The sequence below is a fragment of the Phoxinus phoxinus genome (genome assembly GCF_949152265.1).
Source record: "Phoxinus phoxinus genome assembly, chromosome: 18".
NCBI classification, from domain to species: domain Eukaryota; kingdom Metazoa; phylum Chordata; class Actinopteri; order Cypriniformes; family Leuciscidae; genus Phoxinus; species Phoxinus phoxinus.
In genome coordinates, this window is record NC_136893.1 from 7619322 (window position 1) to 7642757 (window position 23436).

Here is a 23436-nt window from a genome sequence, read left to right on the forward strand (position 1 = left end):
TACTGCTGAAATGGATTTCTCAATTATAAAGTGGAAAACAATTATATTTTTGGTTCTCTACACACGTTGACACCTTGAGACATCTGTTCTGCAGTGAAAATACCAATTTTCAAAAATCAAAAGTTGTATCTGTTAATATCAGTTACGTTAAAAGTTTAGTAATGCTGTATAAAATATATTGCTCATAGTTAGTTCATGTTAACTAATGCATGAACTAATGTTAACAAATGACCTTATTGTAAAGTGCTAACAAAAACTGTGAGTAAATACATAGTTCACATACAATTTTCAATTCTGTCTTGAATGTTGCTTTAGAACTGCATGACTTTTTTTTTTGGTGGAACACAAAATTAGATATTCTAAGAATAGCCCATGTAATTTGTGCTCTACTGTATATTCAAAGCCACACAAAGTCGTCACTCCCCAAAAATATTCCTCTCTACGTTTGTTCAAATCTTATTTGCATATTCAAACTTGGTTCACCAAGATCAATTTCCTCATATTTTTAGCGGCTTAAAGGGATTGTTCATCCAAACATGAACATTCTGTAATGTACTCAACCAAATGTCAGTCTAAACTTGTAAATGTATTCTATGTAGTTTTTTTTTAAGTACAATGAAAAGTACAGTTCAAAATCTTTTCTGCAGAAGAAAGAAATGCATGACAGAATTTGCATTTCTGGTTGAAATCCCCATATAAGTTAAAAAAAGTCCAAAATCACATGAATATCTCTGTTTACTTTGTATTCTGGTGATGCTATTTTAGTGGGTGAGGTTAAGCGTATCTCAAGATCTTTTTATCTGTGGACACAGCTGTTGCGTTTGACCTTCAAATGAATCTCTGGCTTATTAGGAGGGCTCAGTCAGGGAACCATGGGCTTAGAACTTAAGCACAGTTCCTGACTCCTGCGCCAGATGTGTGTGCGCCGAATCCGTAAGCCAGAGACCTGTAAACACAGTGTGGCCTTTAAAATTAATTATGCATAATCGAGTTAACGGTCACATGATCACCGTCCTTATCTGGATCCGGCACTTCAGATACAGAATATATTTGCATTTCGCTACAATACTTCCTTTCCGACAGACATTTATCTGCTGCTTAATTGCTCTGATATGCACTTCTACAATCTGTGTTTTGAGTGCTGTTTGGAGCAGGGCATTTTTGACAGCTATTAACCTGCCCTGACCGAACAGTATCTCTCCTACAGTGAGATCAGTTAATGCATGCTCACTAAATCCCCACCATCATTGCCTAATTGGCCGGCTTACTCATTCTCTACAGTCTGTTCCCACGGCTGAACCTGCAGCGCACTTCAGCAACACAACGTGCTGGTCTCTCGAACTGTATTTTTAGAAGCTTGAGTATTTTAAAATTCATGTAATTCACCTTTATGAGGCACCATTATATTGATGATACCATTTTATGTACATGAACAACAAAGCTTAGCTGCATGATTTTGTCACATTTACATGCCCGTTGAAGAGCTGTATGACAAATTAAAGTAATAAGCCTCAAGAGGCTGTGCATTGTACTGTTTTTTTTTTTTTTACAGTTAAGGGCCATTTTTATTCATGACACGAAGCGACAACAGCAATATGAAAAATACACTGATGTTCAGTGAATAATTAGCGGTATATGCTCTATGTACAAACCAATAAATGTAAGTATTATGAGTTGTGCTGTACTGTTTGTGCCATAAATGAGAGTTTAGATTGTTGAGCTTGTTATGGAGAGCTGTTTTATTACTTTTCTAAGTAACTTATTTTTGTCTGTTGAATGATAAAATAGAGAAAAATCCAATACTCCAGTTGCATCTATCTAGAGACCAGAATACCATAGTCTTGCTCTTTTGACTTGGACCACATAGCAACCATTTAGCAACAATGAAGAAACCGTTCAAAACACTGTGGGAGCAAGTTCAAGCCATTGAGGTGGCGAAGTTAACATGGGTAAGCACAGTCAAATTTTACGTTGAAAATCTAGAAATCTAGTTAAAGTATAATTTATGATACCATTTAGTTTGTGTTGTCAACATGTCGAGAATATGTTGTTTTCTGCTCTGTGGAAGCAAATCCACTTTGCATGCACTTTGTTATTGTTCATAGCACTGTGTGCGCAAGTGCTGAGAAAACATCTGGAGCTGAAATTTTAGACCAGTCACAACTGAAGTTTAGACCAGTCACAACAGTCTTGGCCATCTGACTAATCAGAGTAAACCAATGACAACCGACTTGGAAGATCTGACCAATCAGAGCTGAGTTCTCGGAAAGGAGGATTTTAGAGAAACCGAAGAGAAAAGAAAAGATGTGAGAAAAGAAGTGATGCTGCAAATGTATAATGAGAAAATTAATTAGTGTTTTTTGCCCTTGCATGCATGTAAATCTATTGTAGGACACCTCCAAAAATAATTTGGAACTTTTAATATAATACTTATATACATATTTAATAATAATAATAATAAACAATACAACACATATTTAATACTTTATAACCATATTCATAATACTTTTACTATTGCATTAATTAATAATACATTTTGTTATATAAAAATATTTTTTTCACCACAAGTAAAACTGTAGACTATTGTTGCCGAACAATGTCACTTGGTATATTGATGTAAAATGTGAATTCAATTGATATGTGTGGGTACAGTTTCACGTTTGTCAGCTATTACTAATTTGAAGTGGAATGATATTTTTGTGCTTTTGTGACATAGATACAGCAGTGTTGGATGTCTGTGTCCTGTAAGAGGGACTCAGCGTCTCGGTTTTAATGGCGCCCGGATTTCTCCTGTCTGCCGAGGACTCTGATTAAACATGCAGGGAGGATGTTTTTGGCACTGACACAGTAAAATGGGGGGTGGTGGGGGGTTTGAAGCTCTCCGATAAAATCTTGAGATGCTATTGTTCTGTCTGTCAGATATGCTGTGTTAGAGAGGTGACAGCCCAGCTGGAAAAGAGTGTATTCTTCTCCTGTGACCATGAATAGTTTCATTTCACAATGTGGTTTAAATGAAAGCAAGGTATTTGAGTGCAATAACTCTTAATCCAAAGACATTTCTTCTTGAAATGTTAAATGTCATTCATTAAATGTTATTAATTTATACCCTCATTCATTTCCCTCCTGCCAATCATTTTTATTTCGTTTTTTTTTTATCGCTCATTCTTTCCCTCTCTGTAGGCTCCAGTATACTTACACTAGTGGCACTTCCTGTTCTCTTGTGTTCGGTAGCAGTGATGAAGCCCTCTTTCGCAGCAGAAGTTGGGATTGAAAACCTCCCCGGCTCACCTTTATAAGTTGTTTCCATAGCAGCAGGAAATTGAATGCAGAGAGTTAGTGACACTGACAGCTGTCTTGAGTTATACATTGGTTGGTACTGAGTAATGAGAGAGTCTACGGTTATGATGAGCCACGTGTGACCTTGAGCATGATGAGTTGATGCCCGGGGCAAGACGTGAACTCTTCAGACAAGCTGAACCCTCTCCTACTTGGTCTTTGTACTTGTGCAGCAAAAAAATCCTCTAGTGGTGTCCTTGGACTCCCAAACTCCCTTAAGTAGCATGTGTTTTTCCAGTCCGGTATTGTTTATTCTATACTTTGGATGTTGCATTTGTGACCTTGGGTCATTTTATGAAGCTGTTCCATTTTTAAACTACTTTTGAAATTTCTTTTCTATTTGTTGTGATAGTTTCAGTCCTCTGCCACTAAAATGTAAATATACTTTTATATATATAAAAATCGGTCTCTTACCAAAGCTGCATTTATTTGATCAAAAATACAGTAAAAACATTAATGTTGTGAAATGGTATTACAATTTACATTACCGGTAACTGTAATGCGTTCCTTTGATGGAAAAGCAGAATTTTCAGCATCATTACTCCAGTCTTCAGTGTCACATGATCCTTCAGAAATCATTCTAATATGCTGATTTACTGCTCAAGTAACATTTCTTATTAGCAATGTTCAAGACAGTTGTGCTGATGCCTAATATTTTTGTAGAAACCATGATAGATTTTGTTCAGGATTCTTTGATGAATCAATTTTTTTGTAAAAGCATTTATTGTCACTGTTGACCAATTTAATGCATCCTTTCTGATTTTTAAAATATATATAATATATAGGCTTAGCAAGTTACTATACTTTTACTATACAAAAAATTATAAAATTGTTTAATGGCACATGATCAAAGTTGGCATCCGCTAATCTCATTATGTACACATTAATTAGGGAAACAAAAGGCATCCCTTTTTTTCTTTTAGAGTGGCACTCTTGGTGTTCTTTTTTTATTTCTTCACAATGCACTGTGAAATCTTCAAGAAAGTAATATACAGCAATGTATTTTAAAAAAACTATTATATAATTGCATTCATTAAAGCTCAGCCAACTGGAGATAACTTGATAAAACACTTCCCACTGCAAGAGTCATTTTCAGCCTCCATGCCACCTCTAGCCTTCTCCATGGCAGATCCGCCTCACTGAGTCTTACCTGCATGTCTAGATCTGACATGTGTCTCAGGAGGGGGGAGATGAGAAGCGTGTTGGGACGCTTGCCTGTCTAACATGTCCTTCAGACGAAATTTCTATTTGGCATCATTGAGCTTTAACTGGATTTCTTCCCTGCAGGTGGTCAGGAGGTCAATGTGTGCGTACCATTGTGAGTTTATGCAAGAGTGTGTATGTGTGAATAGATAGAGGGTCAAAGGCTGTACTAAAGTATCAGACTAACCTGCCACTCAGCTGTTGCGGTGGTATTTGTTCCCATGGGAATCCCGTTTTAGCCAATTAAATGCAAAGAAGACATGAGACCACAGAATGGGGTTTTAAATTGATGAAAGAGAGTCTGTGGCCATGGAGACAGATCTTTGGAGCTGGATTCAATCAACTCATTTTATAATTTTATGACAAATATACTGTAGACTACCCAGACAATATATGCTACTGGATCGTTTTTGTGCATCATCTCCACTTAGAGTCAGCATAAAAATCAAAATTGACCCCATTGAACGATCGTTTTGTATGATTCTTCGCTACGTGCTATTCTAAAGAAAAAAATGTCTTTCATCAAAGTGTAATATAATAACTTTCTCTACCTCTGAAATGACTTTCCTCTTCAGTCAACATCACCAAACCCATTTATTTTTCAGTGCTTAGTTTTCACAAACCAGTCAATTCATAGATAAAATCTCAATTCTTTTCATTAAATATCCTCTTTCACTCAAAGTATATGAGTTTAAATTAATTATTCTGCGAACTTGATGTATTAAGATCCAAAATCAATGTGCGTACAGTGTCTGTCTTTGTGTTAATGTTCCATCACTTTCCCTCACAGAATCTCTCACCTTTCCCTCATACAGTCTTTCAGTCCTCATCCTCAGCCTTTAATCTTTTTTTCTAGCTAACCCTCATCACCTTTTCCCCCTCATTCCCTACACTTTCCCTCTTTTCAGGTGAATCATGTTCTTTTCAGAGGTTCGATGTGGGTTATTCAGCGCCTGAAGTGGCCCACCATTACCGCCAGTGCAATCGAATTGTTCCACAGAAAGCTCTTAGCAGCAAAAAGCGCTCACGCAACTCTGTGAAAAGCACACAAAAATGCAGTCGTCTTATTTGTCCTGATTTTGAGTGGGCTCGCAGAGTGCTTATAACTCTGCCAGTCTTCACGAGGGTTTTACTTGAACTCTTGTCTTTAAACCGTTAGCCCACATTTTATTGAAAGTTTAAAAGCATTTATCTATCTTTTCTCAGGGGCATTCCAGGGAAGAAATGCGGGAACATTATCTTCACAGCTGAGGAACTCAGCAATTGCCGGGTCAGTACAAAACTAACGCACATGCACACACACATCGTCTACTGTCTTTCGTCAAGCTGAATGCCTAAAGCATTGTATTTAAATATCAGAGGTGAAGTGCCTTTTTTTGCTGATGTTAGGTACTGAGAGACATGCAGAAAAAGCAAAACGATTTCTAGATTGTGGATGTCTCTGTAGTCACTCTTGAAGGAGCTGGTGAATCTCATGAAACCTGTCAATAAAGCGTCATATTTCATCTTAAAATCTAAAGACAAATAAATAAATAAATAAAGGAAGCTTGTAGTACCTTTAAGATTTGTTTTGCATTACAACATTTTTATGGTAATTTGCACATTTCCTTTACTAATTCGCATTACTGGTGAGAAAAAATAAAATAAATGTAAATATATTTTACGTGATATATTTATACATCATGGAAGTATTTTTTGCACTTTAATTTACTGTGTGTTGATTTTAAATATATATAAACAAAAACATTAGGACCATTATGATTTGTTTTGCATTACAAAATATTTTCTTTTAAGTAAAAAAGTAGTGTTTGATATATTAAAGTATTTTTACATCATAGAAGTATTTGTTGCACTTTATATTACTGTATGTTAATTTGAAATAAACATAGAGTAAATATATGTTTTTACAGAAATTAGAATTAACATGTATACAGTATACACTGTTTGGGGTCAGTAAGATTTTTGCAAAGATGCATTAAATTGATCAAAAGACAGTAAATACATTGTGAAGTTTACAAAAGATTTCTATTTCAAATATTCTCTGTTCTTTTGAACTTTCTATTCATCAAAGAATCCTACAAATATATATTACGGTTTCTGCAAACAAATATTAAGCTGCACAACTGCTTTTAACATTGATAATAAGAATAAATGTTTCTTGAGCAGCAAATCAGCATGAAGACTGGAGTAATTATACTGAAAATAATAAATTACATTTGAACATATATTAAAGTAGAAGTTATTTTACCGACCCCAAACTTTTGAACGGCAGTGTATCTTTATTCATGGAGGGGGTTGAGCTGGAAAATGTGCTTAATGGTCCTGAAACTAATGTCACAAAATGTGCCAAAAAAGAAGAAAGAAAAAAAAAAGATTTCAGGGTGAAATGTGACCTGGACATAATTTTATGAGATTCCCCCGCAACATTTAATCCTCCAACCTTGAAGTCTTACGACGATCAATGCAAGACGGCAAAATCATGCCAAGTGCAGCATTTGGCTCACTATTTTGTCCCATCCAGGTTAATACCCTGTCCATCTCTTTTCAGTCATTCCACTCACAATTTGGCTGTTAGTGCCTTGGGTCAGTCCATAAAACCACATAAATATAATTTCAGATGGCACAAATTATGGATATATATACAATTTCGTCCCTCTGTGTCCTTGTAATAGTATGTAGCTACAGGGAGTGTTTGGCAGAAAGCCGTGACAGTTCACCTCAAATACAGCTTCTTCCTCCCCAAGAGGGACGTGCCGTTTTAAAAGGCAGATGAGCTGTCTGTCCAGTGTGTCACACATACCGTTGTTCCTCCCTAGACTCTCTCTCTCTCTATCAAGATCCAATTAAATCTGTTGCATGTGTGACTTCCCTCCTGGTCTTGAGGGTCTCCCCAGAGATCTGGTATTCTGAAGAGAACAGCACCAATAAATAGCTAAACACTGGAGACCTCCGCTCAACATTAATATGTATGAATCAATTGCTGTTCTCCTCTAACACAAGTGTGTCCTCTCTGTGGAATGATTTCTTGTCCTAGTATTTTGCCTTTGTTGTGTCCTGAACTCCTGCTCTGGAGAGATGTTAACTGAGGCCAGCAATTAAAATGCATTGTTGGATATAATAGTGCCAGTATCGACGACTCGGAGTCAGGAGTGCATGTGCTTAGTTTGCTTGTTTGCGCACCTTGTTTGTTTTTGGTAGCTCTAGGAATATTCTAATCCCATCTATCCCAAAGTAATCAAAGTTTTTTTTTATAACAGGACATTGCAACCATGCAACTCTGTGCTAACAAGTTGGATAAAAAGGATTTCTTCGGGAAGTCCGACCCCTTCCTGGTGTTTTACCGCAGCAATGAAGATGGCACGTGAGTATGATTGCTTAAAGGAGTATTCAATGTGATTCCTTTTACTAACGAACATCATCTTAACAATGTGCTCTTACCAGGTATGATAAAAAGTTTAAAACCACTTTGCATTGTTACAATGTCGATAGTAAATGTAAAATAACAATGTTTACTCGTTCTCTGTGTTACCTGGACCGAGAAATTCACATTAATTTGTCAAAATGTTGACAGCTCCAGGGCTTTCGTGAAAACTATGGATTATACTTCCGCATTTTTGTATCCCCGCCCACGGACAGTCCGATCATAAGAGGGTTATTATTAGAACAGATTGCAAGTGTAGGTTTATCACTGAAAACTTTATCATACACATTATGGTAAAAACACTACGGCAACATCTTTCTTACCTGTACCTGAAGGCATTTTGCTTTGGGCAGAACTGACAGAATGGCAGTTTTTGTTTTCAGGTTTCCACCCCCGTTTGGCCTAAAACACTGTGTCCATGGTCATCCAGTTTAAAATGTTGACTACAAACGCAGATGTTTTTCAGATTTTCTTTATCGGTATTCTCTCCATATTTATGATTCTTTGCAGCCTTTAGCCACTACTTATAACTTTCCGCATCCTTCACTGGAAACCAAAAGTAACTCACTCCCGCTAAAAGTTTACTCTTTGAATTCTTGCACCTGGGAACAATTCATGTCGACACCATTATGACTAAAAGTTTGCAAAGAAGTATTTCCTATTAGAGCAAGGCGGTATTTGACTCTGGTAAGTGTATCCATAGCAGACTGGTGGTGGGAGTGGCCTTCGCCTGCAACATAACCATTGCATTATGGGTGTTGAAGGTTTCCCTAACTATTTGGCCCAAAGGGAAGCCAACAGTCTTTTCTCCTCTGTTTTCTCTAGTCAGGTAGCACCGATTTCGACTTTATACTGTATAGGCAGTCAAGTTTTATTGAAAGCCTATTTTGCCAGATAAATATCTAGTATTAAATATCTATAAAGTGTATCTATAATAATATCTATATATCTATATTAAATATTCACTAATTTCACTAAACATGTAAATATTCCTGTATGAAAATATTTTGGCTGTCAATTAAATATTTAATTGTAAATAAACTCATAATGTTTTTCATAGTCAACACATTTAGTTCCTTTTTAATAATATGTAATTTTTGTGCTCTTTACTCGGATACAACTGACAGTAACAAGTATTGTTGCATGCATAATAATCAAATAATAAAATTACTTAGATAGTCTATCCCCCCAAAACAGACAGAATGGAGAGAGTGTACCCAATTAAAAGGTACTCATAAAAGGCTGACAAAATACCCCAGACCTCACTAATTTCCAAACCCTGGTTATGGCCATTTCTGTAAAAATGATCAGCCAAACAACTACATGATATTACACTAACAAAAGTCATTGTAAGGGTCATATCAGATAAAAAAAAGATATTTAGAAGTAGCTACTTTGGTGTGTCCCGATTGACTTTCATTGTAAATTAATTTCACTGTAAATGGGTAAATTATGAGATAATTTGCTGACTTTTGGGTGTATATCAGTGGCGTTGTTTATGCAGTGGTTTGTATAAATCTCATCAAGTTATTCTTTTGAGCATTTTTACATTTATTCCAAAATAATAACTAAAGACAGCTACAATTTAAAGGCATTATATTTTATTTGTAAACTGACATTCAGCTGTTCTTTTTAATAGTCAACATGTTTTCGAGATCATCAGTCATCATGCTCGGTAAACACTCAAATTTCACCAAGCTGATTGCACACACACAAAAAACACTTTCATCATGTTTTCAGGCCATTCCGAGTTTGATTTTGACGTGACATAAAACGGTGGTATCTAAGTGGCTGAGCTGTTTACTTAATTTTTAATGAGTCTTCCCATTAACACCATCATTTTGATCATTCAGACTGATTCGCGAACATGCACGTAAACAAGAGGCGGGATTTATCGTGTGAACCAATCATAGCCAATCATAACCAATCACATCCAATCATAGCACATGACTTTCCGTCATTCGTTCTCAATTACCCCCCACTAAACCCACTGCACGCTTTAGGGGGTTCGGTGAAAAGTCAATAGGCTCAGGGGAGGCAAGAGAGATGCAGACTCCCACTGGAACTTTTCCTACTTGTGTCGCTGTTGGACAGTGTTACTTTACAAAAAACAACTTTCTCATCCTATTTGTTTGAGGAGGCACTGCCTCTCATGCATTTTCATTGTTGTTGTCATTAACAGTTAAATCATGTTTAAAGCAAAAAAAATCTAAACCAATTAGAACATATTTCGGGATTAATAAACAGCAAAACAGATCTTTTTAGGAAACTGTTCTAGAAGGAGCATGGTAAAAACAAATATTTATCAGTATTCTTTCTTCATAATTTCATGCCAGCTTAGGACATGGTGTTAGCTTAATGTTTTCAGACTGAACATAGAAACCCATAAAACACAAAATGATCCCTAAGTGTTAGCTCAATTGACTGATAACAGAGGGTTATGGATGGTAGTTTTGTGAAACCCAAGAGGCTCTTCATGCCCACCATGAGCTGCTCTTGATGTTAACCACTTGTATTGATGCTCCCCTGTAGTTGGTTGGTATTCATTTTCAAACATATTCCTTCAAAGAAAACCATACAGCTGTCATAGCAAAGCCTTTAAAATAAGATTTCCTTTTTGATTTGGCTCTTTTGTAGGTTCACTATCTGTCACAAAACAGAGGTGGTAAAGAATACTTTGAACCCTGTGTGGCAGCCCTTCACCATCCCAGTGCGAGCTCTCTGTAATGGAGACTATGACAGGTGAGGCTCTTTAAAACCTTTACGAAGAGTTTTGCTGCATGGCTACTTTAAGATGATCGACCCGTCTTAATACATGTTCCCGGTCTTTCTGTGAACTACTAATCGATGCATGTTATTCCAAATAAAATGCTGGTTATTAAATATTCACTAATTTCACTAAACATGTAAATATTCCTGTATAAAAACATTTTGGCTGTCAATTAAATATTTCATTGTAATTAAACTCTTAGGGGTGGTTTCCTGGACAGGGTTTAAGTCTAGTCCCAGACTAAAATGCATGTTTGAGCTGTCTTAACTTAAAACAGCTTGCACTGACATATCTTAAAATATATATAATTTGCATTGTTTTGTCTCAAGATGCACACCAGAAATGTTTTTTTGTAAGGTATGTTTGTAAAAACTACTGAAAAGTCCTAATATAACTAAGGTCTAGTCCGGGCTTAATGTAAACCTTGAACAGGAAACCGACCCATAATGTTTTTCCTAGTCAACACATTTAGTTCCTTTTTAATAATATGTCATTTCTTGTGCTCTTTACTCAGATACAACTGCATAAAAACGGAAAGCATTAAAGCAAGGATCACTTGTTTGTTTCACCGCACAAATAATTCTTTATTACTTTAGTTTAACTTTCCATCTGGGTTTGATTAATACATATATTCTCCACACAGAATGTCTTTCTTCATTTAATGAGAAATACAGATTGTTGAAATCACACAGAACAGAACGATACAGTTATAATACAAAATTGGATAAATGCACTAACAATGTTAAAAAATAATCCACATTTTCAGTTCAATTCACATTTATTGGTATTGCGCTTTTCACAATACATATTGTTTCAAAGCAGCTTTACAGAAAATGCATGTCTACATTACAATTTAAAGTGATCTGTCATCATAGGTGACTGTGTCCAAGTTATGTATTTCAGAAATGTACATATACAAATCACACAGTTAGCCAAAAATATATTAATTTAAACAATGTATTAATATAAGGCAGAAACAAAGAGCTCATTGAAGTAATGCTACATGTTTGTATATGGAATAATTATATAACAATGTTATATAAGAATAAATAATTCGAAAAAACAGCTTTTTCAACTTGCATTTTTGTTTGTGCAGCCCTAATACAATAATATGATAATATAATATGATGAGTAAAGATCAGTATTGATTTTATGCATTAGATTATTGGGTGCATTCTGAGAGCCAGTTCCTTTGTATCAATGTCCCCAACATTTAAATAATCTTTGACTTTTTTTGATAGGAGTCTCTGATTTTTGAGAGGAATATATTTTTTGTTGCACCTTTAAAGCATCCCTCAGACTTGTGTACTGAGCTCTGAGGTGTTGAAACGAAGCACCGCTGGTTCCGTGAGCTGTGGAAACAGGCAGCTGTGTCCCTGTGGCAGTGGGAATAATCCCAGCAGTCAGCTGGAGTGAGACAGCGGCCGGTGCTGGTGTTATTTTGGACTGGCTCTGTGGACTCACCAGGCTCCCGTTTTACTCTGACCTTTTGAGAAAAATTCAGGCTGTCTGCTCTTAATTTTAGATATTGACTTGCTGTGAGGTTTGATTTGTTTGTGATCTCTCCAGAACAGTGAAGATTGATGTTTACGACTGGGACAGAGATGGAAGGTACGTTGTTCTTCATGGCTTGTGTTCCCCTTGTGGGTTGTAAATATTCTGTTTGCGAACACATAAATTACCCTGCATAACAAGAATAACTCAAGTCAAATTTTCATTAGCCAAAATAATTTCTTCTCCGCATGCTCATGCAATGTTCATTAAATATTCCTCAGATGAGTAAACGCTTTCATTTTTCCTCAGTCATGACTTCATCGGCGAGTTTACAACCAGCTATAGAGAGCTGTCTCGTGGACAGAGCCAATTCAATGTTTATGAGGTAAAAACATAATTTTTTACAAATTCATTTTGATTCATTGATTTCTGAGTTCTGGCAAAACACAACACTTTTTTAACTACATTTTAGTCATTTTGACTGATTTAAAAAACATAAATAGTAAAAAATAATGTCAAACATATTAAGCATTTTTTTGTTGTTTATGTATTTATTATGCAGTTAGAGGGTTGTGCTGAAAATGTGGGAGTGGGACACAGCTAAATATTGTTTTAATAACAAAAAAGAGTCACTGGATTTTCATTGTTAGATAAAACCAAAAAGGTGAAGACAGGCTAAGGGAATACAGACATTTAATGTGTTGAAAACAAGCTACAACTTTTCATGTCAGGATAATTGTTTGTTAGATAATATTTGATCTAATAGTTCTAAATATGTTCCTCTAATGGCTCTTAAAAAGTAATGGGACAACAACGTGGGCCATATTCATGAAAGTGCCAAAAATGTTTCATGAATCATAAAAGAAAACAAACAAACATGAGGACACTTCAGTAATATGTCATTTTCCTTTCAGCCATGCTTGATGGGTATCTTTTTGTTTCTTTCAGGTTCTGAATCCTAAGAAGAAAGGCCGGAAAAAGAAATACGTCAACTCTGGCACGGTACATGTGAATGAATTACCTGTCAAGCGCTCTCCTCTTCTGATTTATTTTCATAATGACTTCCATTATCTCTCCCCTCTCCCCTTTTTTTATTCTCTCTAGGTAACACTTTTGTCCTTCAAAGTGGAATCGGAGTACACATTTGTGGACTTCATTCGGGGCGGGTGAGTGCCCCTTAAAAAGTCCCTGGATAAATTAGTCTGGAGAAAGATGCAGATTAACTGGTTAGAGAGCAGCTGTATCAGGCATGCATGTAAACCATTTGTGGAATTATAGTTAGTCAATCTGAATATCTTGCGTTCGAGACAATACCAATAAACTAGAAGTGGATCTTATTGTCATTGAGCTTTCAGGACAGTTTAGTTACCATAATTTTTTTTTTCAGGCATTACCAGCATGTGTTGAATACTGATACAAATATTAATGAAATGCACTATAGGAATATATATATATTTTTTTTTGTGCCCTGTAACCCAGTAATAGTCAAATTGTTTGACGGATCAAATAAAAATTAAGATAGCAAAAAATAAGTGAGGAGCCCATTTTTAATCAATTGTCAGCTCTAATAAAAATGTAGAAACATTTTTGCTAAAGCAAACATCACATACTCATTTCAAAACAACTGAAATCAAGGCAATGATTCAGTATACCAGTATGTCATACCATATGCTTGCCTTTTAATTAATTTAATTATGCATTGACTTGATAAAAAAAAACATATGTACTATATTATATATATAAAAAATTATATTTATTTTCATTTGATATATCCAGGTTAGAAACATTTTGATAACTTGCTCATAATTGTGCATCATATAAGTAAGTTTATCACATGTAAGTTTAAGTTGAAGTCTGAATTCTCTCAAAGTTTCAGCATATTCTACTAGTGTACTTTAATTAGCAATATATACATGGATTTATACAATTGTTTTTTGTCTATTATAAATTTGTATATATGTGGCATCCAAAAGTTAAAAGAGTCCACATTGAAAATCTATTTTTTTTTTATAATATTTGGATTCTGGACTATTTCTAGGTTAATCAAATGTGTGACGTAGAGCATGTGAACTCCCTTGTACTAAAGGTCAGATTTCTATGATGCAAAAATTTATTTAAACCTGAAAATAAATAAAGTATTCATATTTTAAACATTTTAAAACAAAGAATTAAATTAAATTAATGGAAGTCTAGTTTTTCTGAATTGTCACAACACTAAACTGTATTCTCTGAACCAAATTCTCAACATAGCCTAAACCAATTTGTTGAATAAATAACTCTTTCTGTAAATCCTTCAACCAGTTCAGGCAGTTAGATACCATTTGCAAATCTCTTTTTTTCAAAATTCTGAACCCATTCTCACTCACATTTCGCACTGTGATGCACTTGTGTTGCAAAACACTAAGCACAGTTGTCATCGTTTACACACATTGACTCAAAACTGTTCACACTTCTAATGATGTGATCAACTCAACTGTGCAAAATAAGCCGGTTCAGAGTGCATAGGTGGCACAGATGCACTGAATGTTGATACGAACAATAGATGGAAACAATCTGAAAAGGAGAGGAGGAAAAGTATGTGTAAGAGGTGGTGGACGAGGAGGAAGAGGAGGAGGACGAGAAAGAGCCAGGTGTGGAGAGTGTTGTCAAGGCTGGATCTGAGTCAGATCAGATGTTCTCTGAATGTAGTTTGAAGATTTGTTTTTTGTGTTGAAGGTTTTGAGAAAGTGGGTGATGGTTTCGAGAAATGTGTTTTAGCAATTCAGAAAAAGGGTAATATTTGGATTCTGGACTATTTCTAGGTTGCTAATCAAATGTGTGACATAGAGCATGTGAACTCCTTTGTACTAAAGGTCAGATGTCTTGCTTCCTTCGAAGCGTGGATAATATGGATCAGATTTTGTCCATGTCAGCTCAACTGCTGCTGTTATTAAAACTAAAAGGGGACTCGCTGCTTAACTAGCAGTTTTGAAATGCAAATTTTTCTCAGTTATTTTGCTTCATATCCAGATTCAATCAAAAGCTTGTTCTTACGTACTAGAGCATGCATGCACATGCGCACTCTTCAAAAGCGCTGCTTTAAATCTCTTGATAGACTAAAAGATGTAAATGAAACTTGTTTAATCGGAATAAAATAATTGTACTAGATGTCAGCTTGCTTATTTTGCTGGAAGTGGGTTGTAGAGGCTACACTGGAACATCTACTGTACCCAGCGATTTCTGTAGTCACGTGGAATCTCAGGCTCAAACCTGAGGACGGCTCTCAAAGACCTGGCAGAGGAGGCAGAACAAGGGAGCTTTTGGCTTTAGCTTCGAAGGAAGGATTAGAGCATGGGGAAAGCAAGGATCTTAGAGCTGGCTGCAGAGAGCGGTTGGGATACGTCCCTCCTCGCTGTGCCGCCGCCTTGAGATGTTCCGGGATTAAAAGAGAGAAACATTAGTGAAGGGTGGTCCCCGGCTGATGACCCTGCAGCCATCTCTGTGGCACTGGCAGAAATGGGGCAGATATGTCCACATGTCATGCAAACAAGAAACTATGTTTCTAACCGCAGGTCGAGAGCTGTCGTTCCTACCACACAACTTTGCGACGCACACACACTCATTGAACTATGCTGATAACGATGGAACTTGTGACCATAGTTGGTTAACAATGCTTTCGGGAAACGCACATCTGAGCGTGATTCGAACCGGCGTGGGAGCATGGGAAGCAGGCGCACTAAAAAGGACGCTAAAGAGTGCAGCCTCCAGCATCAGTCGCATGTGCGCCTCTTGAGGTTTACTCTCACAGCTCTTACTAGCGAATATTTATAATACGAGGGGGAGAATGAAAAAATAAGCATTTTCACTAGTGGTCAAGTCTTTTATTCTCACAAGGCTGCTTTTATTTGGTCGAAAATACTGTAAAATTTAAATATTGTGAATTATTACAACAATTTAATAACTGTTTAGTTCAATTTCTTAAAATGTTATTTATTCCTGTGATGCAAAGCTGAATTTTCAGCATCATACTCCAACTTTCAGTGTCACATGATACTTCAGAAATCATTCTAATATGCTGCTGCTCGAGAAACATTTGGTATTATGATAAATGTCAAGATTCTTTGATGAATATAATTTTTTTGAATGATTTTTTTAAACATTAGAATAGTCTTTACTGTCACTTTTGATGAATTTAATCCACCCTTGCTGAATAAAAGTATTAATTTCTTACTAACCCCACAATTTTTAAACATATAAGTTAGCAAATCATGTCAAGTACCCATATGACTATACACTGCATTGGTTACATCTTTTGACTGTGACTCTTCAATGTTGTAACAGAACACAGCTGAACTTCACTGTAGCAATAGACTTCACCGCCTCTAATGGTAAGACCATCTTCACTGACTGAAATACAACCATTTGTATTTGTGTGGCATGTAAAGGTGAATCATGTCCAAATTATGTCCATTTTAGATTTAGAATTTGTCCTCAATGTCTTTGCACTTGTGTCTACACTTGTATTGATTGATACCTGAACGCAGGAAACCCATCACAGCCGACATCGCTCCACTACATGAACCCGTATCAGCTGAACGCGTACGCCATGGCCCTTAAAGCCGTAGGGGAAATCGTCCAGGATTATGACAGTGACAAACTCTTCCCTGCCTATGGCTTTGGAGCTAAACTCCCTCCTGATGGCAAGATCTCTCATGCTTTTCCCCTGGTGAGTAACGGCTCAAAAAGAGCCATCATTAAAAACGCACACACAACTTCACAGTAATGTTGGATGGTTAAAGATTAGTGAAAATTCAGATGAAAATCATTTACTTACACTTGCTTTTCCTATGATGGAACACAACATTTATTTTTGTCCTTCTATACACTACATACATCCTCATGTATTATATATGAACTTGTGGGGGTTCTCTCCAATGCATGTGTTCTGACCTCGTAGAACTCCGACTGTGAGAATGCAAACTGCGTCGGCATCGAAGGCGTGCTGGAGGCGTACTATGACTGTCTTCGTAAAGTGCAGCTCTACGGCCCCACCAACTTTGCCCCTGTCATCAACCAGGTGGCACAGTAAGCTAAACAGTCCTCCTGCAATTGACACGAGGTTGATCTCTCTTTCTGTCTCTCTGCCCTGGTCTCCCCTGTGAGCTGAACTCCTTCCTGTCGCTATCCACTTGTTATTCACTCTAAAGCCTGTCCTCTCGCTCCACACAAATGCACTTACGCGCACACACGCTCTCCGAAGACTCCTCCAGAATCCTGTGCTTGACTAACACTTCACACAGTGTACCTGCTGCTCAGATGCAGCCGAGGTCTGATGTTTACCACGCAGAAACTTTTTAAAAGGGACATATCTTGGAAAACAGGATTTTTCTCGCTTGCTTGGAATAAGGGACTTTGATGTACTATGCAGGCGGCGTTCACAGCACAAAGCGGCCTCTCCAGTCACCGATTATTTATTTAACTGAGCTACAAAAATGGGTCATTTAAAAATCAGTGTTATTGTGATTTGAAGCCATGAGCAGCTTAACATTTTTAAGTTTAAATGTAATGGGATGAATGAAAGTTTAAACTATTTCAAATATGAAGAGGTTAGCCTTTTACAACAGAGGTCATTTACATGTAGTGTCAAAAGCACAGTAGCAAAAACAAGCAGGGTCAGAGAGTGGTAGACAATTGTTGAATTTTCATAGTGAAAGCCAATATTTAACAAAAATAGTATTAAAAGTATTATACGAAATAATATTATATAGAAATTACTAATATGACTGATTATTATTATTATTAATAATAAATACATTATTTTTTTAATACATTTATATGACATGAACAGAACATTAATTTAATAATTATATTAAGTCCAACAATATAAATTTAGCAAAAACATTGGGCCTCATTCATGAAACATGCATGAATAATTTACATTTTGATCATTTATTAAAAATGTTTTGCACAGAAAGTCATGACACAATAAGGGCGATTTATGTCCTCAAATCCTGATAAAATAAAGCAGAAAAACATGGATAATTGGTATTCTTTAAACTCGCCACAGAAGAATAATGTTGGGTTTCAGTTGAAAACTTAATCTCTGGTCTGCTTCAAATGTCACGTATATCGTGTCATATCAGTACACCGGTCATCACACAACATGACAAAAACCCTGAACCTTTCACACACATGTGGAGACACTTTTAATTGCCCTTGTCAGTTTCAAGGCTTCTTCAGATCCAGCTAAATCTCTCAATCTTAAGAAAATCAAACTCCCAGAACGGCAGAGGTGCTTTAAGAGGCAGATATTGATCGCCCGCTGCTGAAGTGGTCAACTTTTCTACTTGGTATGAGTCTCCTCTCTGGGCTCGCCACTTCTTGCTGGAGGTGGTTATTAGGGTCAATGGACTGGAAGGAACAGACAGATTTAATAAAAAAAAAAAGCAGTGAAAAGGGTTTAGATAAAATGAGGATTTTCATTGATATTTCCAGTTATATGCCATAACACAAAATCACAATCTCCAAATTATTCAGTACGAATAAGTATTATTAATAATTAAATAATTATAGTATTTGTGTGTGTGCGTAACAAACCCATTTCAAGGAATCAGAATATCATAGAGCCTTGTTTTGACTTGGTCTAGTTTGCAATCACCCATAATACCATAGCAACCGCGTAGCAGTGCACTTGTTTTATTGCAGCCAGACATATTAAACTCTGGAAGCATTTTTAGTTTCTGAGAAGTAACTTGAATAAGTAACTGAGAAGTTTGCTTGAATATAGATGCTCTTAAGTCTAACTGTACTGTAAATCCTCAGGTGCGCATCAGAGGTGACAGATGGCTCTCAGTACTTCGTGTTGCTGATCATCACAGACGGGGTCATTTCCGACATGGTGCAGACTAGAGAAGCCGTGGTCACCGTGAGTCATTTCTGCTTGTTAGACCTTCATGATGTTCTGTAAATACAATAATCTTTTTAGCAGGGCACCGATCACACACCACCGCTCCTTCCCTGTTTTCAGGCGGCGTCCCTGCCCATGTCAATCATAATCGTGGGAGTCGGCCCTGCTGAGTTTGATGGTGAGATTATGGCACTGCAAAAACAGAGATGGTCTCAAAACAAGAATAAGACATGTGATGTAACTATTCTCTTGTTAATGTAACAGCTATGGAGGAGTTGGATGGAGATGAGGTTAGGGTGTCCTCCAGGGGACGTGTTGCTGAGAGAGACATTGTCCAGGTACATAACGTTACCTATTCAAGATTATTGTTTAAATTTACATCATTGAAAAAGTCTATTTTGCCCTGAGTAAAATTAACATTATACATTTTTCTCATTTTAATGATTTTAATTTTGTTAGGCTAAATAATAATAATAACAACGTCATTTAATAAAAATACAACTGTTGATTGATGTTAGCTCAGGTCCATTAAATAATATTAACAGATACAACTTTTGATTTTATTTATGGATTAGTTAATATTGAAATTAACTTCAACTAAGATTAATAATAAGATACTTTAGAAGTGTTTTTCATCATTAGTTCATGTTAAGTAATGTAGCTAACAAATGGAACCTTATTGTAAAGTGTTACCATGATAAAAAAATAAGTGGGTTTGATATGCGACACATTACACAAATATGGCACACTTTGGTGTCCCCTAACTGTTTAAAGCTTTAGAGATAAATTCACTTTTTTTTATTTTTTGGGGGAATTATTTTATTTCTTAGATATTTTAGATTAAGTATTATTATGATTTTATTTATATATATTTTTTATTTATCATTGTTAAATATCATATTCAATTATATAATATATTATATTTTATTTATTATTTTTACCTCTTTTTTTAGTAAAGTCAAAAAGACATTTTTCATGAGATTCATCTCTGTATCTCTGATTTAGTTTGTGCCGTTCCGGGACTACGTCGACCGATCCGGGAACCAGGTTCTCAGCATGGCCCGACTGGCCAAAGATGTCCTGGCCGAGATCCCTGACCAGCTGCTGTCGTTCATGAAGAGCAGAGGCGTTGAACCCAGACCAGCCCTCTCCCCCTCTCCTACACCACAGATAAACGTCCACCTCTGATCCCAGAGCAGTATCTTATCCTCTCCCTCAAACACAGCTCTATGTTCACGTCTGAACCCCCCCGGGTCCGTCACTGGGGATGCACATTTTTACTCTCCATATCGGTTAGCAGTAGCACATTATGTAGTTACAATAATAATCAACTGAAATCAGGAACACGTTAATGTAAGTGTGTGGTGTAATACTTTATAATCAGCCAGTGATCATTCAAAGCAGTTTTTCCTTGCCTGGAAATGGAAGATGTGGACGTAAAAATAGGGTGAATTTTCTAAAAAGAAATGTCTGGGTAATTTTTTGATGAGAAAACAATAAAATATACATCAAATTTGACATAAAATGCATTTTATATAAATTACATAAAATTAATATAAATGGAGATGTATTGCATTGAGACATTATTTTATCATTCCTAAATCTTTTGTTACCCTAAAAAATACTTATTTACTGAAGTTATAGTACATTTATAAATGCAATTATGAGTAGACTAAAACTAATTTGAGGATTGTCACTATGCAGAAATAAAATTGGCCTTAAAACAGACTTCACTTACTGTAGCCTATGTAAAATATCATATTTAGCTTTTTCTTCTATATTTTGTCTTGAAACATCATCTGGACATTTCTTAATGAAATTTACCCAGGAACACGAGTCTCTGTTCTCTCACACTCGAGGGACAGAGCGAGCGAGGTGTTGGCAGGCTGTGCTGTACGCCGTAATACCCAAACACGCATGCACTGGTCACCCTTAACATCACACATCATCTTTGTATTTCACGTAGAGTCTTTGGCCAATATATAGATATGTCACTCTCTCACTGGCTGAACTAGTTGCGCCGGCACACTTTTGAGTGTGTAAATATTTTCTAATTTGTGCCCGATTATGAAAGGAGCTAATAAGTAGCTACGTGTGGCAGAAAAACAGATGCCTGTGCGGGAACACCGGCGCACTCGGAGTCTTCCGCACACCTCGAGTGGATGCAGCTAATTACCTGGAGAAACTGAGGTGCCAATCAGTGCAATTCAACCAGAGAGAGGAAGATTGAGGGAAGAAATATCCAGAGTGTAATCAGCAGAGGTTAATGGGCACAGGAAGTGTGCAGACGGATGGCGTGACAAAGATAAATCAGGTGATCAGCAGAACGACCGAAAGAGATAGGGATTTCTTTTTATGAAGCTGCTGGGACAAAGGTGGATTTTACAGGTGAATCTCATGGAGAAATGCCTGGGTCATATTTTACCCCAAATCGACCATTAAGACGTCATGCATTGTAACATTATTTTTATGACAAAATTGCCCAGAACCCAATTATTATTATTTTTTTGGTAGTGAATGCTACTATTACCGACACTTACTATTGCACTTTAAAAATACTTTACAATTCAAATTATGTATGCACTATACTATATGCCAGTTATTGGTTTACCTTTATTGTTTTTAATGCTTAGCCTATATACTGTAAAGTTATATTTTTTAAAAACACTTTAAACACGAAATGCTAATAACACTGTTAAATGTAATCATCAGCAAATCTCTAAATATCCATTTTTTCATAATGTACTTTATAATGGTTTGCAATGTTTTGATGACTTGTAGTATCTAAAATGTATTTTATTTCTAGTTTTTAGAATTTAGAACTTTAACCATAACATGAAAATTATTACTAGAAAACATAATAGTTTTAATATCATGCCTAATTTCAGTAGTTTATTTTTCTTTGCAGTATTGATAATGAAATGAAGATGCTTCTAACTGTCATGAAAATAATGTCTCAGTTCAAAATAAAATGCAATTTTCCTAGAAATAGGCTTTTCCCCCCTTTCTTTTGCATTTGGAGTAGACGCATGACCTGGATGTTTCTTGACATTTTTCGTGAGGTTCACCCTTGCGTACACTGCCACGTTTTCAAATTCCATTCAAAAAACGATTGTAGACTCATTGAATGTCTGGCAAGTTTGGAGCATTCCAGCAGAATCTTTCATTTTTTCCATTCTTTCATTCTGCTGTACATAATGAATAGTGCAATAACATTCGGCATCAATTTATGTTTGTATTTCCTCCATAATCCTTGTTGCTGTGATCAAAATATTGCTCAGATACTTTAATGTTGAATACCGTTTTCTCCATATTTATATATACAGTAATCTATCGGAAATGTTCTAACTGTTGCTAAACTGTAGATTTGAATGATATTTGTTTCATAGTAAAGACAGCTATAGTAAACACAGCTGCTTGTGCCAAAGTGCTACCATGTAAAACATTCCTGCCAAGATTGTATATCGACAAGTGTGAGGCAAAGATGTTCGTTTTATATCTCTTTGTTGTGTTTTTAATAAAGCATGAATGTCTTGTGCTGACTTCTGAAGAGTTTATTATGCTTATTCACAGGATGGATGGATGAATGGATGGATAGGTGTGCACTTGTGAATATCAGTCCCAGTTCATTGTAATTGCATGGAAATGAGGAACTGGGACATTCTTCAGAATTTCTCCTTTTGTGTTCCACACAAGAAATAATGTCAAGCAGATTTGGAATGAGATTATGGTGAGTAAACGATGACTGAAATGTCTTTGTCCCCAACAATATTCTCACCAACCTAAACATAAGGATGACAAGTAATCGAGAAGAACAGCTTAATAGCTAATAAAGTCTTTGTTCAATTCTATTTGCCGTCTATTCATTGTTTTGGGATTCCATAGTTCTTTGACTCTTGACTGGCATCTGGTGGCGAATATATGCTGAACTTTTTTTCCCTTTTAGATGCATGTGTGTAGGAAGGGATGGATATGTCACAGTTTGCAGAGGTGAAAGGTGAGAACATGCTGCTGTAAAGCATAAACAGCCTTAACAAACACCGAAGCACAGTATCTAGTTTACATTGATTTATTTAGCACTGTACTGCGCTTTTTAAATGGTCAATGGCTAATGCATAATTCTGATACATTATATGATAGTTTGAGAGTTGATTGTATTGCAAACCATGTGCCAGGACTGCATTAGTCAGCTCATCTTGCTATAGGGACGAGTCTCCAGTGGTGATCAGTGTGAAGTGTTGATTGTGTGTGACACTCAAGGGTCTCTTGACATCCGCTGGAGATCGCTCTAAAACTTGCCATCCGTCCTCAATGTCAGTTTGTGGT

At 36.3% G+C, this 23436-nt stretch overlaps 1 protein-coding gene across 1 annotated transcript in view; it reads left to right on the forward strand.

The window, feature by feature from the left end:
- Window positions 1–23436, forward strand: part of cpne9 (copine family member IX) — a 39452-nt gene extending 16016 nt beyond the window's left edge. The window contains exons 7-20 of the mRNA XM_079588273.1: window positions 5746–5809; window positions 7797–7900; window positions 10598–10702; window positions 12300–12341; window positions 12534–12609; window positions 13173–13226; window positions 13329–13390; window positions 16545–16591; window positions 16748–16929; window positions 17161–17288; window positions 19026–19128; window positions 19231–19288; window positions 19375–19448; window positions 20116–23436. Coding sequence (XP_079444399.1) covers window positions 5746–5809; window positions 7797–7900; window positions 10598–10702; window positions 12300–12341; window positions 12534–12609; window positions 13173–13226; window positions 13329–13390; window positions 16545–16591; window positions 16748–16929; window positions 17161–17288; window positions 19026–19128; window positions 19231–19288; window positions 19375–19448; window positions 20116–20298 — 1282 coding nt within the window. The 3' untranslated portion in view covers window positions 20299–23436. The remainder of the gene's footprint in view (window positions 1–5745; window positions 5810–7796; window positions 7901–10597; window positions 10703–12299; window positions 12342–12533; window positions 12610–13172; window positions 13227–13328; window positions 13391–16544; window positions 16592–16747; window positions 16930–17160; window positions 17289–19025; window positions 19129–19230; window positions 19289–19374; window positions 19449–20115) is intronic.